Source organism: Empidonax traillii, unplaced genomic scaffold, assembly GCF_003031625.1.
Source record: "Empidonax traillii isolate 1590-97213 ecotype Southwest subspecies unplaced genomic scaffold, ASM303162v1 scaffold34:size3740991, whole genome shotgun sequence".
NCBI classification, from domain to species: Eukaryota; Metazoa; Chordata; class Aves; order Passeriformes; family Tyrannidae; genus Empidonax; species Empidonax traillii.
Genome location: NW_020955227.1, coordinates 721,925 through 738,778, shown reverse-complemented (window position 1 = coordinate 738,778; position 16,854 = coordinate 721,925). Strand labels below are relative to the sequence as shown.

Below are 16,854 nucleotides of genomic sequence, written 5' to 3'. Positions count from 1 at the left end.
TGATTTTTAATGTGTATTAGATAATAATGCTTGCATTGGACATGGGTTTATAAGCCTCTTGCATAAATGTCTGAAATCCATCTCTGCTGGTCTTTTGCCTTTAATCCGTGGATGTAGGTTGCCTCTTAGCCAGGGGTAAAAAGTAGTAAAAATAGCTAGGAATCATATTTGACTTGGCAAATGCTTCTTAAATTTTGGTTTATTGAACATGTCAGCTCCTGAATTGGACAGCATTTCCTTTTTATTTGAAGTTTATCAAATTGCAGGCTGCGTGTGCAAGGTATTAATTTCTTTTCTGATAGTTGGGCAACAGGGTGCTTTTGTTTGTTTGTTTGTTTGTAAGTGTATTTTATCAATATATTTATTTGTTGTTCTTGTAACTTACAGGACAAGGGACAGTAAAGACAGTTACAGCTGTTTCTTCTACTGTGACATCAGTACAAGCAACAACTTCCCAGCTTAACAAAGCGTTCTCGTTCTCCCCTGCGGGGTCTGTATCAACCTTAAGATTTCTTTGTGGTTGACATTAAATACGAGTATGGGCTGTTACAGCAGGTGTTGCCTGCAAGCTGTGTGATGCCATAAAATGGCACCTGCAAATGTTAGGCTGGGAGGGCAGGAGTTGTACCAGAGTTCTTGCAAGATCTTGTTTGTGGAAGCCTGAGGTGTGAAGGTCCTGGGACTTGGGCACGTGATTGCACTGCTTTGAGATTTTTCAGTGTGTAACTAATCAAGAGTAAAGGAGGACTGGCTTGCTTTGGGGGTTTATCTATAGTGGAGTATTGAGCAAGTTCCCCAGCTAGGACTTGAAATCTGTCCTGATGGTCAGGCTTGCTGAATGAATTATTTATTTTAGTACAGCAGAACAAATTTCATGTTTTGGCTTGGAAAAAAAAAGTCAGTTCCTGAAGGTGACTAGAGAGGCCCCATGCCATCTGGTGATGGCTGTTACATAACAATAACACAAAGCAAGGCACATGTTAGGAACATACAGTTACTCTGAAATCTCTCTTGGGGAGTGTTTTTTCAGGGATGGCACAAACACTTCTTTGATCATATCTAAAGGTAATCTATGTTTAGGGGAGAAGGACGGCTCCTTAGACATGATTGTTTGAAATTCTGCATGTTTACCAGTCTAACACTCCAGTGAATTTCTCTTTATGAAAGTGGGCAACGTTAAATGTTTCAGAACACACGTACTTTCAAATCGCTGGTTTCTTTCAGTCTTACCCATTTTTCTGCACGTTTGTCAAGTGGATGCTACCCAAATGCCTTGCTGTGCTCTTCAGAGGGCTGAAAGGGTCCTTTTGAGTGACGGAAAATTCAGATTCAAAAAGCAAACAACCCTGCCTTTGTCCCATGTGCAGTGCCTCAGTGTGCAAACCATATGCTAAGTACAGTGCTGTTGTCAGTGATGTCTTAGTTCCACAGCCTGACTTCTATATCAGCAGCTGGTCTTTGAGAATCAGAGAAAGCTTTAAGAGCCTCAGGGAGTGAAGATCTTTGTGAGACCCCAGTGCTCATTATGAAAGATCACAGTATTTTTGCAAGACAGAATGTTTTCAATGTGCAATAGTTACGGTAACTCTTCATTTCTGTCTCACTAGGAGTGATCTCCTTTTTGATGGGTGTTATTCCCTTTTGTACATGCACTGACTCTTCCCTTTTTAACTCTTTTAAACTCCAGTTGCCGTTGTGGTTTTTGCTCTTGCTGATCTCTCCAGAGATCAGTTTTGGGGCATGGTGTTCAGTGGCCAAGCTGCATGGGGAAAGAATATACAGCAGAAAGGAAGAACATGGGAGGGTGAGGGGTGGTCAGAAGAACTTTGAATTCTGACTCTTTTTAACCCTCTAGAAGGCTTGTCAGAGAGGAAACAAATGGAGCACAGTCCATGTGCATGCTTCCCTCCTCCAGTTTAGTTGTTGGAGAAACTGTTGCTGTGTGCCTGGCTTTGTGCAAGTCTGCACTGGAAATCTGAGTCTCAGAGTTGTCTTAATCATATGGTTGGAAGTTTCAACACTTTGAGCTAAGTGTCATTCTTTGCCTTCCTCCTCTTTCCTCCTAGGCCTGTGTTTAATTTTAGTGGTGTCACATCAGCTGCTTCATCACCGACGCCGTTCAGCCTCGCTTCCTCGCAAGGTTAGTTTGGGAGAGTGTGCCAACAGCATCTCTTCCTTACTGAGAGAATGTTTACTCTTCTTAATTCATGTGGTTCTTGTTCTACATTGCAGTTGTAGCACTAAAATTGCAGTAACATTACATGCCCAGGCTTCATGCAGGGCTCTGCCCCATGACACGCAGCAATCGGGGCCACCTGCCTTTCAGTTAAGAGTAAGCAAAATATTTGTTGCCAAGAACTTCTAGGAGGCACCAGTTTATGAAAAGGGTGACATCTGTAGTCATTTCCTCTGCTGTCTCTAATCTGTAGGTTTAAAGTTGCTGAGGTGGACTGACAGAGAAAACTGTCAGCCAGTGAAATGAGCGTTTCGTAATCGGAGGGAAATGCTTGGAATGGCTTTGTGTGGCTTCTGAAATTGAAGTGACAATACATAGCCTGCCTTTCCACTTCATAGGTAGACCATATTTGCCCAGCCTGGGCAAAGGGGACCAATACATCTTCTTTATAATATTTTGGAAGTTTTCTGCCTCTTAATTCCAGTCTTGTGAAAGAAGTCATATGGTCAAAAACTTGCTCCCAATGTTACTGGTTGCTCTGATAAGAGATAACACCTTTTCTTACAAATCTTGGCTTGTTTCTATCCTTAGACCATCACAGTCACAGTAATGCTACTGATACTCTGTTGATGGTAAGCAGAGAGAATGGACTGGGCTTAAATTGTGAAGGTTTGGTTAACATAAAAGGTAAATAACACGGATAAAGGAGGAGTGGGAGGTGCAGGAGAGAGACTTGCAAACCACAGCATTGTGTGAGGGCAGATGCTTCACACTGCTCTGTGAAATCTCTATTAGCTGGTGATGGAACAACAACAGAAGGAATTTCAGTGCCTCAGGAGGAAAAAAGCAATATGTTATTGAGTGTCAGTTACTTAAATATACTTAATATACTTACAGGGGAAAGCAGAAGGATAATAACAGCTCTGCTAAGAAGCTTTTGCTCTTTGTTATTTGATCTCCATGCAGATTTCCTATACTTTGTCCAAATTGGCCCAAGGTCCAAGCACCGATGCAGTGTTTTCAAGTCGGAAATTGTGTGTTTGGTGCTCAGAAATGAAATGACAGCACATTAAATAAAACTCACCCAGTCTCCCTTGAAACTTAAGCAGTTTCACACTGATGGACGGCAGTGTTTGTTACAAGTGGAGCTGCTTGGGAAATTATATTTGAGAGCTTTTCTCTTGTTTTTCAAAGCTGTGTAGAAACTGATTGGTGGTCTATAAATAGCTGAATTTGTTAAGAGTTGAATATGTAGAAGACTCTTCAAGTGTTGAGAAAGTATTTTTATGACCTAAGCTCTGTTCTGAGCCATTGGTTTAAAGAGAGTTCTGTAGTGAATGTCAGGAATTGTTCACCTGAACCAAGGAAGAAGGGGTGAAAGTGGTGTCAGTAACAAATGGTCTGTAGTAACCAGGTCTTCTAAGTTTTTATCAAACAGTTGAAAAAGAAATAGGAGTCAAAAGCAGGAATTGTCTGTACTCAAAGACAGGGATGGTTAAGTGAAGGCTATGACATGACAGTAACTTTTTCCCTGCCACCCTGGCTATAAAGGCTTCAGATGTCACTGTTGTCTCCTGATTGCATAAGAAAGTGGCAGCTGCCTGATGGTCAGAGGCTTTATAGTTTTGAGGCCAGAGCGCTGACAATCTGAGAAGTGCTAAGGTGGACTAATACTGTAAGACTGATAAATAAGCTTTGCATATCCTAACTCGATTTGTAACTACTTCTTCTCTCTCTCCCAACAGCCCCTGCTAAAGATTCTACCCAGCCATTTTTGTTTGCTGGGAGTTCCAAACTTGCCCCAGTTCCCGAGGGCTCCTTTGCTTTTGGGTCCCACAAGTCAGCAAGTGCTGCAGGAGGTGTAGGAGGAAGTAGCTCCTCAGCAGATGGCACCCAGTCAAACAAACCTGCTGCAACAACATCTTCTGCTCCCCCCACAGCCTCTGGCAAGTTGGATGTTGCTCCATCTAAACCAGGAGATCACTTGTTTCAGAGTAATCTGGCTGGGGAAACTCTTGGGAGCTTCTCAGGACTACGGGTTGGTCAAGTAGATGATAATGTCAAGACCACCACGAAAGCACCATCCACCAGTGCTGCAGGAACGCAGTCAACTAAAGTATCTACAATACCTTCTGGGTTTAATTTTGCTGCTCCCTTGACATTAGGAAAAGCTGGAGAAGCCGCTTCAGCATCAGTCACATCAGCTGGCACAGCCTCTGGGTCCATCAGCACTAGTGCCACAGGCAGTCTCTTTGGCAGTGTCCAGTTAACCAGCACAGGGTCCTCTGGGGTGTTTAATCTTGGAGGCTCTAGTGGCAGCAAACCCACCTTTTCATTTGGTATTCAGCAAACAAACAGCACGACCACATCCACCTCTACCCCTTCTACTCTCTCTGCTTCAACGTCCCTCTCGTTTGGAAGTTTCTCAAGTCCATCACAAACTGCTGTCCCTGCTGCAACTTCTAGTAAGTCTGCAGGGGATGCCAAGTTACCATCTGTGTCAGAGAAACCGTCTGAAAATGAAGCTGTAGCAGCTGTGTCTTCACCTCCAGCGGCACAGTCCCCTCAGCCACAGCTCTCAGAGCCTGTGAAAGAACCCACCTTACCCCAGGCCACAGCTGGGGACACCGTCCTGGAGGGCTCTGGCACCACCACGGCGGCACCACCTGCCCCTGAGGCCGTGGCTGCTCCTGCCTCCACCGGTGATTTGAAGGCCCCGGTGCCTCCTGCCATCTCTGCAGCCACCCCACCAGATCAGAGTGTCTCAGCACCCACCTCTGCAGCAAATGTTGCCTCTCCTGCAGAAGCCACAGGTGTGTTGGCTGCTCCCTCTGATGTTACTACAGCTGTGCAGAGTCCGGCTGTGGGTGCCCCCGTGTTTGCCCCCACTTCTGCAGGCTCCTCGGTGTTCTCTCAGCCTCCAAGTTCCAGCCCTTCTGGCTCAGCATTTAGCCAGCCTGCTGCTGGTGATGCAGCTGCCACTCCTTCCACACCCCCGGTTTTTGGGCAGCTCCCAGCAGGTACCACGGCATCCTCTCCGTTCGGGCAGCTCACCACCAGCGCTCTGTCCACCGCCACCACGCCGGCCGCCAGCTCGGGCTTTGGTACTTCTGCTTTTGGCACCACCACGACGGGGGGCTTTGGTCAACCAGCCTTTGGGCAGGCACCCATCTTTGGGCAGCCTGCCAGCAGTTCTTCAAGTGGCTTTACCTTTAGCCAGTCTGGGTTTGGGACAATGCCGGCCTTTGGCCAGCCGGCGGCTTCCACGGCAGCCTCGAGCAGCGGGAATGTTTTTGGAGCGCCGGCTAGCACCAACAGCTCCAGCTCCTTCTTTGGACAACCATCTGCCAGCACTGGACTCTTTGGACAAAGCACCCCTGCGTTTCGGCTGAGCGCTGGCTTTGGGCAAGGGGGATCTGTCTTTGGAAGCACCGCCACTGTCACCACCACCACGTCGTCTGCTGCCTTCAGCTTCTGCCAGGCTTCAGGTGAGAGCAAACTGGGAGATGTGACATGGGTTTTTTTTTCCCCCTGTGGCACCTGATGGTTTTCATTTTTTTTTTTTTTTTGGTGGTTTTTTTCCTTTCTTTGTTCTGTTTTGGTTAGTTTGTTTTTTTTTTTTCAATTAGTAAGAACAGGAGCTTCCGTGTGTGTGAGGGTGAGACTAATGCTGGAGACCAAAGAAGCTTTTGCTCTGCTTCACTATTCATCAGCAGGCCTCTCTTTAGGTGCAGCCTTGTCAATCCAATCCTGCCTTCATTTTATACTTACAAGTTTACCTTGATTTAATTTGGAACGACGTTTTGTCCTGCCTGTTGCACAAGAAATGTAAGTGTTGTAAATTGTAAATGTGGAAGAGGCAAGGCAGCTCTGAGGCCATAACCAAGGCAATGAATACAGATGCAACCCTTCCTTCAGAGGGCTGCACTGAGGACATGCAGCAGTGGATGTACAAACAGGTATAATTCCATGTTGTCATCTGGAGTGGCAAAAAAAAAATTTAAGCCTTCAAAGTGATGAGTTAGTGAGGAATAATCTGTTAAATCCGCTTTTGCATTTGGAAGCATCTCAAAATTAAATGTAACAGTAGCACGACCATCTACCTGTCCACACAGTTAAATGAAATACCCACACAGACCAAACCTCCCTTGTCAGTGTCCTTTTGTTCTCCACAGTGCTCATTTTATTGTGGTTTTTTTTTTTTTTTTTTACAGAGGTTTGTCTGTACAATCTTCAGAGACCTCCCAGGGAAAAGTGAAAAGTACATAGTAATGATAGAGAGCATGTGTTTGCAAGGAAGAAAAACTAATTAGGCTCATTTAATTAAAAATTATGGCACTGGAGGCAACTGCTTGTTCATTTTAACTACAGTAACAGAGAGTAGTTAAATTGGGGGAAGTGAACTCTGCTCGAGAAAGGTGTTCCTAATTATAGAAACGCAACTTTTATTACAAAAGGCGCATTTAAGTGAACTGGGAAATGGAAAGGGGAGTTCTTTTTTTAATCAAAACATTTCACTGTCTTTAACGGGAGCCATCAGGTAACAAAGCTCAGATCCTCCTTACACAAGGGCAGTCAGAAAGCTCCAGTGCTCGCGCTCGACTTGCAGCTCTCCTGTAACCATGCTAACAGAAATCCAACTCTCTTGGTGGTAGCAACAATCCCACAAGTGAAAAGGCCTTTTGTTGCCTGTTTGTTTTTTAAGTTGGACAGTGAGAGAAGGAGAACAACTCAAATAAACTTTTAATGTATGTTGTTATTATTTGTGTGTTGGCACATGCTTTGTATTTGTGCAGCCTCATTTGTATCCCTGGGTTTCGGTATGGAGGAGCTGTCTTTTCCCTGTCCTGGACTGTTGTCACCTCCCTGAGTGTCTTATACTACTAATAGTTCTGGTGGTTTATTTTTCTTTCTTTTCTTAGGTTTTGGTTCTAGTAACACAGGTTCTGTGTTTGGGCAAGCAACTAATTCTGGAGGCACTGTCTTTGGCCAGGCAAGTATTTATGGCTTTCTGTAGAAACACGGGACTTGATCAAGGTTCTCTATTTCTGATATATTTTAGAACAAAATACAGTTGGATATGTTCACCAAAGCAGCACCTGCATGAATGTTTCTGAGGGATTTGAAGGCACATTTTATCACAGGCAAGATAAGGCAGAGATGCAGTAAGTCACCTGCCTTTATTCCATGCTAAGGGGAAAGTGAACAATGCAGGGCAAGTCTCAGAATTTTGACTCAAAAGTTACTCTATGCCATGGATGAAGTTTGAGGCAAACTTAAATAAAATTTCCTGGCATTCTGTGTTGGAAGGTGATTGGTTGCTGGTTTGTCAGCCCCTTCATAAGTCCAGAATAGGCCAGAGCCAGAGGGAAGAGCAGCCTTGTGCTACTTTGACTTCACGTAAGTCTCTTTTTTGTCCTTTTTGTTTTCTAGCAGCCATCTTCTTCCAGTGGAGGTTTGTTTGGAGCTGGAAGTGGTGGGAGAGATGGAGGCTTCTTCAGTGGTTTGGGAGGAAAGCCAAGTCAGGATGCAGCCAATAAGAATCCCTTCGGTTCCTCCAGTGGAGGATTTGGATCTGCAGCTTCCCAGAGTAAGTGAGCAAAACAAGAATACAAAATGTGCTGTGATTTCCATCTGCTTTCGTGATCCCATCTGCTTTTCTGCTGCTGGCTGTCTTTGAGTAAATTCTGTGTTAATTTGAAAAAGGCTTTGAGGGAGTAACTGAGAGTGTGTGTGATGTGTAATCCAGAATTTTTCTTTTAGGTTTGTGGAAAACAAGTAGGGAAGCCATTGAAACAAACAAGCAGATGCAGGAAGTGTGAAGAGTACCCATGTTCTGTAGGGAATTCTTGGCCAAATCCTTAAAATCAAACACTCTAAATCGATATCACTGCATTTCTGCCTCCAACTTAGTTGGAAGTTAGAAAGCTTTGATTATTTCTCATCTGCCCTAAGACGGTGGAAATTGTTAAAGAATCAAGAGAAACCAAATTAACAAATATGCGAGGGATAGAAGTTTTGTCAACCTCCTCCTGCAGCACATACAAAATAATTCTATCAAACTTTGCTATGACCTGTAGTTAAGCAGGTAGCTGCAGAATTAGCTGCAAGTGGCTAAAAGTAGCACTTCAAGTCTTGAGAGAGTAAATCCATTTATTTTATTACATCTTTAATGATCCGTTGGGATTAATGGTTGAGGTCAGTTTTCTAACCTTGCCAATTTAATAATTCATTGCAGTGCTGGGTTTTGTGATGAAATAAAACAGATGATTCACCAGAGAAAGGCTTTGGTTGTTCTGTGTCCTGACTGTAGATGCAAAAACTCAGTGTAGCCTTGTGAAAGATGAAAACATGAGTTATTTCTCCTACTTTAAGGCCTTGTCAGATAGTAACATGGAGAAATGCTGGCCATTGCCAGAACAGCCAAGAATCTTTAATTTGTGGTTTGCTGATATTTGTGTTGTCTGGAGAGACTGATTGTAGCTGCAGGGATTTCTCACTGAGGGATTGTCTTTTACTGACTGGGGCACAGGATGCATCTAAACAAATCATCCATCGTGGTGATTTGCTAGATTGCAGCAATAAAAGGTTGTTAGTGGCCCATCAGATCCAGAATGGATCTTGGTGGAACTACAAAATCCCGTAATTGGGGAAAACTTGGCTTCTCTCTGCATTGTTTTCAGCGTGATGTTCATTCTGTGCTTGGGGGTTGGGGAAGGAAAAGGCATTTTCCTTTCTGCTGCTTCAGTTCACAAAGTGCAGGGTAGAATATTGACTGTTATGGGTATTGGCCGTTGACAAGTGTTCTTCATCCCCCCAGATTCTTCCAGCTTATTTGGAAACAGCGGAGCAAAGACTTTCGGATTTGGCAGCTCATCTTTCGGAGAGCAGAAGCCCACGGGCACCTTCAGCTCTGGTGGTGGAAGTGTGGCCTCCCAAGGCTTCGGGTTCTCCAGTCCAAACAAAGCAGGTACTTTGGGAATCCACCCACTGTGATAGTTTGTCAGGGGGATATTTAAAATTCTACCACTTAGCTCTCTACAGACTGGACTCATTTGCACATATAAGCATTGTCTCTGAACAATAAATGCAAATAACTAATGGCTTATGAATAGAACTGTAAGTAGTAGGTTCAAGGCAAAAATTTACACTCCTGTGCAAGAAAGCCCCCAGTAAGCTATATCCTCAAATGTTCATTCCAAAAATTCCCTTTGCAATTTAAGAGCAGAGAGCTTAGTTCTGGTCTTATACTCTGTACAGTGAAGAGTACGGAATATGGAACTGAATTAATTTTTCCTATTTTTAAATACTTCCTTGGATTATTATCTTACAAACTTCACTCTGGGTTTTGTAACCCTCTGTATCCCCATTTCACTACTTACAAATAGTGAAAAAGAAAGTGAAACATATTAAATGCATTGCAAAAGAGAGTGTCTGCTGAGCAAAGCTTTAGCCCCTGGGATAAGTACTATAACTTCCTAGAGATAGAGGTAACAAGATATCTGATCTGTGTTTAAATAATTCAGGCCTAGCATTTATTTTTTTTTCCAGACCTTTTGTGTTTACAGCCAAACAGTATCCATTACCTTGACATGGACTGGAATTTCACCCTGGGTATTAAAATGTGCTGTGGTATCCCATCCTCATCCCTAATCAAACAAAGGAGCAGGTGTCCTTCCCGTTCCACAGTGGCAATTAGAAACAGGCCAATAATATCAGCAGATGAACAGAGAATAAAATAATCTGGGTACAAGTCCATTGAGGGCTGCAGGAGGCAGCTAAACCCTGAACAGAAATTGCCAAGAGCAGAGCACAGTTGGTGATTCCCTGTGGGAATTGTGCAGTTCCACTGACCTGGCATTTAATCCTTGTATTTTACTTTCCACCGCTTAAATTGAGATTAAATAATACCCTACCTCCTGAATCTTTGCATCACTGGAGCATCTAAGAACCAAGCTTGCATCTGCTCTCTGATCCTGAGAGATGGGGCAGACGTGCCCATTGCACTGGGGAGTTACTCCAGCTTTAAGCACTCCACCTGCAAGAGGTTCTGTCTGCAGGACCCCTGTGTGTCCTTCCAGAGCTTTAGATTAGGAGCCAGGGTAAAACCCTGCATAAATCACAGCAGCAAGTGTTCATACTTGACTTCTCATTCCCCACTGCAGTCCTTTGTTTAAATGGTGAGGAGCAGAGCTTTAAAACTAAGGAAGACTAAGTAAGATGAGATTTTTTTTTTTTTTCTCATGGTAAAGAGTTGTATGATGAAGAATGAATGTGTATGGGGTTTTTTATATAATAATAATAATAGTAAAAGCACCAGGCTAAGGCCTCTTGTGTGTATTTGTACTGGAACGTGGTTATTGTGCACGCTTGCTGTCTCACAATTAAGACACTGGGAGTTATTTATGAAACAAGTAGAGATTCGTTCACAGTGTGCAAGCACGTGCAATATATTACCACCTTCTAGTGCAGCTCTAGGATTGATCTGTAGCACAAGAGACCCAGAATGTGGTTTTCTTCTGGACACTCATTTAATTTGGTTGCAGTTTCCCACATGCATTCAGGCACTTCTTCCCCGTTTCCTTTGCAACCAAACGCCCTGCAGTCAGTTTTATAAATAATGTGATGCTCATACCATAAGATGGAAAAAACCCCATAATCTACTTGGAAACCTAGTTTTTTCCTTTCTCTTTCTCTGTGTTATTATTTATGTGATGTTCTTGTCCCCCCTTTTTTTTTTTTTCTTTCTTTTCCTTTTTTTTTTTTTTTTGTTTTTTTGTTTTGCCTCTGTTTTGCTCAGGTGGCTTCGGTGCTGCTCCAGTGTTTGGCAGCCCTCCCACTTTCGGGGGATCCCCTGGGTTCGGAGGGGTGCCAGCATTCGGTTCAGCCCCAACCTTTTCAAGCCCTCTGGGCTCAACGGGAGGCAAAGTGTTCGGCGAGGGTACTGCAGCAGCCAGCGCTGGAGGATTTGGGTAAGGCAACCCGGGGAAAACAACATTCCTGCATGACAAGATTATGCTTAGTTATCTCTGCATTAACGGGAAGAATACGGGGATGGTTTGGCGAGCTCAAAATGCCCTTGGTTTGTTTGTTTTAAAACAACAATTAAGGCGTAAAGCTTAAGACTCTAACCCCAAAGGAAGTAATGGGTGTGATCTTATTTTAATGCTGATGCTACTGTGTGGAATCTTTAGCTTTAGAGATGTCATCTTCCAATTCTCTAAGGAAATGCAGGAGTATTTCACTTAATGAGTGCAAACCTAGGGCTACGAACTATGCCTAGCAAGGAAAATAACAAGTATTGTTATCTGTGACTCTGTCCAGCCACCTTATCCACTGGTTGGATTTGGGCTAGAGCTACTAATGAGAATTCAGGCTGTTCCCTCACCTTTGGGATGTGGCACTTGTAACAACCTGTGCTCCCAGAGCTCTTCATGTTCATCCCACACTGATTGTTTTTACCTGTTTCTGCACCCCTTTAAGCCTGTGCTTGGCACCAGAGCAGAGAGTAAATTATTCCTGGCTTTGTTCAGCAAATACAGAATTTCAAACCTTGCAGAGCAGCTTCTGCAGTTGGCAGTGAGTGCACTTCTTGAACACTGTGCCACCAGCCAGCAGTGCTCCCTCATGCCCTGCAGTTAAACTCAGGCTGAACAGAGCCAATTAAAAAGAGGAAAAACTTCCAGTGAGGAGAGGAAACCGGATGTCTTCCCAATCCTGCTGTTTACATATTTCACAAGTGTTTGTCTCTTTGTCTGGTTTCAGGAGGAACTGCCTTTATGTAAGACACATCAGAACATCCCAAAGTGTCACTTGTTAATCCCCTGAGAGGTTAGGGCAGGTACCTCTGAGCTGTGGGGAGGCTTCAGCCGGTGGTTCTGCTGCCCCGAGCTCCGGTGCAGCAAATTGGAGAGTCCCTTTGGGAAGGGTGGGATTGAATCTCCACAAAGAAGGATGCACTTGTAGGGATGGCTTGGCTTAGCTTAGCTCAGCTCAGCTGATTTGTTGTTCAGTTCCAACATCCAGCCATTGTGCTGCAGGATTTTGTACTGAAACTGGATGTGCTCCCTGACAACGTTGGAAGCTTAAAAGATAAAATGGGATTCAGAACAAGCAGCGTGTTGATGAAACAGAGGTCTTGCATAAGCAGTCTGCAGAATCAAGAAAGATAATTCAGTGACTGAACTTGTGGGAAGTTTTGACAATTTTTTTCTCTACTAGAAAGGTGCAGACTCGGTCTGATATTTTCAGAGTTGCCTGAGGAATTTGATTTTGATTTTTAAAACTTTTGAGTGTGCAAAATTCCCAGGCAGCTTTACAAAAATCCAAATCTTGCCACAAAACGTTGAGCAATAGTTTAATGCTGCGGCATAATGTAGCATCTGTGTGGGATTTCCTTTCTGCCTTTTTCCTGAAGTGAAACTTTAAAAATCCCAATTCCAAAGAAGTTACTTGCCAGTACATTGTGCCGTATTAGCTCCGAGTTCCTGAGAACACCCTGCTGACTGAAATACATGTGATTCATACTGCCTCAATTCTGAAAAATCTGCATCACTCAATAGATGACTGGGGTGTCAAAAATAGAAACCACTACACTTCTTCAGAGTCTGCAGTTCTGACTGTTTGTGAGCAAATAATGTTTTGCTTTCATAAACTAACCTCAAGTGCCTCTCAGTTGTGTTTTGCACAGCAGCTTTACAAAAGACCTGGAAACCTGGGCAAGATAGGTTGGATTAAATTGTTACCAGGGAGTGGCTGCATCTCATGTCTGTTATATGTTTGGAAAATATCTGTCCGTAGCTTAAGCTGTTCCTTACTGTGTAGCCTCTCCAAGAAGCTTGTTTTAGTTGCAGCTGAAAGCAGCAGTTTGAACCACAAGTTTTCCTCGTCACTATTTTCACCTCCACTGCCTTACACCGGATAGACATGATTTGGGAGTTGTGGCGTAGTCCTGAGAAGATGGAGCGCTGCAAAGCCTCTTGTTCTAAAAGTATCACCCCATCTTGCTTCTCTCTTAAAAGAACTGAAAAAACCTGCTCTGCTTTTCCTGAGAAAAGCACATTTGTGGCTCTGAGCTGAAGCTGCCTGCAGGGCACAGCGGTCAAGAGCCAAAGCAGAGGCACAGGGGATGGGTGGCAGGGCCAGAGATGCAAAGTCACTGAACTGCCCTGGTATCTCCTGCTGCCTGTGGGAGCAGTGTGTGCACTTGGCAGCGTCTGGGAGAGGAGAGGTGATGTCCTTTTACCAGGTGACTTGCTTGTCACTCTGCTGCAAAGGCTGTCTTTTATCTGTAGAGATAGCTTTTGATGTGGGTTTGTGTTTTGGGGGGTTTTTTTAAAGTCTGCTGGATGTGGATGGATGGAGAGGTGGGTTAACGTGCTGTCAGGTTATATTTTAAGTCAGAAACGACAGGAGCTTGGGTGAGGCACAGCTCTGCAAAGCTGGCACGCTGTGACTGGTCCAGCTCTGCTCGGGGGAGGCTGTGCTGGGTTAGTGCTGGTAGAGTTGTGCACTTGCAGAGCTTCAGCAGAGCTTGGCATTTGGAAATCTCGTGGCTGCGTTTTGCCCGGTTTAAGTTAAAACTTGAAGGTCGTTCTTTGAGTGCATTTCTTACATTCAGAATTAGGAGAAGTGTAGAGGGGGCAGAGAACCACAATGCATGTCGTGGTCTCATTAATGTGTCGTGCTGAGAGCTCTGCACTGCCTGGTTGGACAGAGTGGGTGGAGAAAGGAGACAGATTTCCATATATAAAAGTGTTTCTTATCTCAGTCCCCAAAGGCAATTAGGGAAGGGAGCCAGAGGTGATGGGGAGAAGTGCCAGGTAGATGCAGATCTTCAGGAAAGCACTGGAACTCTTTGTCGTTCAAAATGGGCTGGAGAATAAAAAAGGAGTTGAGAAATGTGCAGACAGTTCCATGGGCAGTGAGGAAGGTACACCCTGAAATTTGGGAGTGTGGGTTCTGTATCTGTGCTCTGCTTTGTGCTGCAGCCATATTAATTCTGTGTTTGCTGCCTTGTTTGTGAAACTAAATGATGCTCTATTTTTGGTGAAAACTATACAGAGAGGTGAATTAAAATATCCCATTTGATGGCTGGAGTTGGTATTTCCAAGCACTTGAAAACATACTCTGTGTAAGCATGAACATGTTTGCCTTTCTGCCTGGTGTATGTTAAGAATGGGAGCTGAACAGACATTTCTATGTACAGTAATCTTTCCCAAACCAGAAACTCTCTTTCCAAAATGAGCCATCGTAATTATTCATATCAGTTGTTCTCACCTTTTGATGTATCCTCCCTTAAGGAGTGCACTGTTACCATTGATATGGGGACAGACTTTCCGTGTAAGTGAGGAGGTGTTTACAAACACAGCTTTTCTCTTTAAAAACTGCAGGTTTGGTGGTACCAGTAACAACACAGCATCGTTTGGCACCCTGGCAAACCAAAATACCCCCACGTTTGGATCCCTGTCGCAACAGGGCACCGGCTTCGGCACACAGAGCAGCGGATTCTCAGCTTTTGGGACAGGTGGAGGAGGTAGGAGAGGCCAAAATTAGCATTTGGATGATACTCTCAGGCACATGGTCTTGGGGATGGTGGTGTGCAGGGTTGAGGGTTGGACTCGATGACCCTGGTGGGTCCTTTCCAACTCAACGTGGTGTGTGATTCTGTGAAAATATAACGACCCTAACAACCTCCATGTCTCTGGTTTTCCCTGGAAACTGGGTGTGACTCATCAGTTCCCTGCCAAAAATCTGCTCTGCTATAGGGAAGGCACCATGTCCTGGAAAACTGAGCTGCAGGGTGGGCTGTAGCACCTTCTCAGCCTTTAGCCCCTAATTCCATCACTGACTTGCTGTATGGCATGTCAGTCCATCCCTCCTCTGCACGCCTCACCAGATTATTGCTTTTCATCCCTTTTTGTGGAGTTGCTCTTTCTCCTCAAAGGAAAATACTGAGAAATAATTAATTAATATCTGCTCAGTGCCGTGCACATGGGTCTCTGTGTGTAAGTACTGCTGTCAGAGGAACATGCACTGCAAAATTGAGCTGGAGCACCAACAGCCAAGTGGTTTTCTGCCACAACTGAGTGATTTACCCAGGGCTGAGAGCACAGCCTGTGGAAGGCCACGTTCAGTGGTGGCTGCCTGTCACCAAGGGCTTGCATAAAGCACAGACCATCTCCAGAAAGCTGCTCTGAGAGAGCTGAATAAACCAGGCACGTTGTCTGCAGTGCTGCTAATGAATGGCCTGGCTGATGAGCAGTGAAAGCCAAGCCCTCTGAGGAGCCAGGCAAGTCACTTCTCTTCTAGGCAGAGATTTGACTTTCATTGTTTGCCCATCTTTTATTTTTTTTTTTCCCCCAGGCCTAAGGCAGGAAAGAAATATTTTTCAATCTGTGTGTGGGAGGGGGCATTTACTACAGATCTCATGTGTTCATTTTTCCCTTTTAACAACTATTTTTTTCTAATTTTGCAGGGTTTGGTTTTGGTTCAGCTAACACGTAAGTACCATTTTTGTATCTAATTTTTCAATAAAAATACAAATAGAATCAGAAGAAAGAGTTGAATAGTTTAGAAGAGCAAGCTCTGAAAATAACAATTAAATACTGGTGCTGATTTCCATTTTGGTGGCACTGCAGAGAGCTCAGAGTCCAGGCTCTGTGCTTTCCAGTGAGGTTCATCTGTCTCACAAGAGAGAATTTCCAGTTGGATCATGCTTTTTCTCCACCTCTCAGGGACATGATGCGTGTGCTCAGACTATGTGTGTGAGAATCTAAAAATCTCTTCCATTTATCAGGTTGAAACAAGGAATGAAATAAATTGGTACTTCTGTGGCTGAAGCGAGATGATGATTTACAGCTAAAGGTTAACTCTGTCATCCACTCTGCCTGGCTGGGTCGCTTCCAGCAAGTTTCTTAAACTTTGTTTCCCTGTCAGGCAGAGAGATCATGGATCCCTGCAGATGACAGGCTCTAGAATAAGCACAATTATATCTACTTAGGGTGCGTTGCTGCAGGCTCAGGTAAAAGATGCTGGAAATACTCCTGTGTTCTCATAAAAAGCTTCTGGTACCAGGGAGACTTGGAGGTTTGATTGAGAGATCTGCTGAATTAATGCTGCCTGAGGGAGGCTCTAACACTCACTGCTGTGGTTTTCTTTTTTTTTTTTTTTTTTCCATTTCCTTGCTCCACAGATCTTCCTCTGGATTTAGTGGATGGAGAAGCTAGGAAGGTGCTGAACTCTCCTGTAGAACTGTGCTGTAGCTCCTGCCTTCTTGAGTCACCTACAAGATCAATATCCAACCAGCTTTTCTTTTAAATACGAGTTCTCAGACTTTTTTTTCCCTTTTTTTTTTTTAAGAAGAAGAAGAAAAGATTTTGCTTATTTTTATGCAATACTTGTTCTCGCTCTATATTAAACTATTTTATCTGCCTTGATGTTATTTGTGTTGGAAGGGTTTATCTCTGTGTTCTGGGGTTTCCAGCTTTCTCTTCATCCCGTACCTTACACAAGGGAGCAGCTCCAGTTGGTTCCTGACATAAACCAGCACATTTTTCATTAAGAGAAATGCCTGATTATCCCAGGCTCTTAAGAAGGGGCTGAGGTTTACCCTGCTAATTTTAAGTCTAGGATGGGGCACATGCTTATCTCAGTGAAGTGCTAAAACTGAGTCATGT

The 16,854-nt window shown here is 44.1% G+C and overlaps 1 protein-coding gene across 2 annotated transcripts in view; it reads left to right on the top strand.

The window, feature by feature from the left end:
- The window catches only part of NUP214 (nucleoporin 214), a 40,529-nt gene extending 23,916 nt beyond the window's left edge, over positions 1-16,613 (top strand). Inside the window, exons 27-36 of one of the 2 annotated variants that reach the window (XM_027911661.1) lie at positions 388-490; positions 2,067-2,140; positions 3,922-5,664; positions 7,099-7,169; positions 7,613-7,766; positions 8,997-9,146; positions 10,977-11,148; positions 14,569-14,711; positions 15,654-15,678; positions 16,371-16,613. In XM_027911661.1, coding sequence (XP_027767462.1) covers positions 388-490; positions 2,067-2,140; positions 3,922-5,664; positions 7,099-7,169; positions 7,613-7,766; positions 8,997-9,146; positions 10,977-11,148; positions 14,569-14,711; positions 15,654-15,678; positions 16,371-16,404 — 2,669 coding nt within the window. In that variant the 3' untranslated portion in view covers positions 16,405-16,613. Of the gene's footprint in view, positions 1-387; positions 491-2,066; positions 2,141-3,921; positions 5,665-7,098; positions 7,170-7,609; positions 7,767-8,996; positions 9,147-10,976; positions 11,149-14,568; positions 14,712-15,653; positions 15,679-16,370 lie in introns of both variants that reach the window. The other variant, XM_027911660.1, reaches the window with a different exon arrangement.
- The last annotated feature ends 241 nt before the right edge of the window (positions 16,614-16,854 follow it).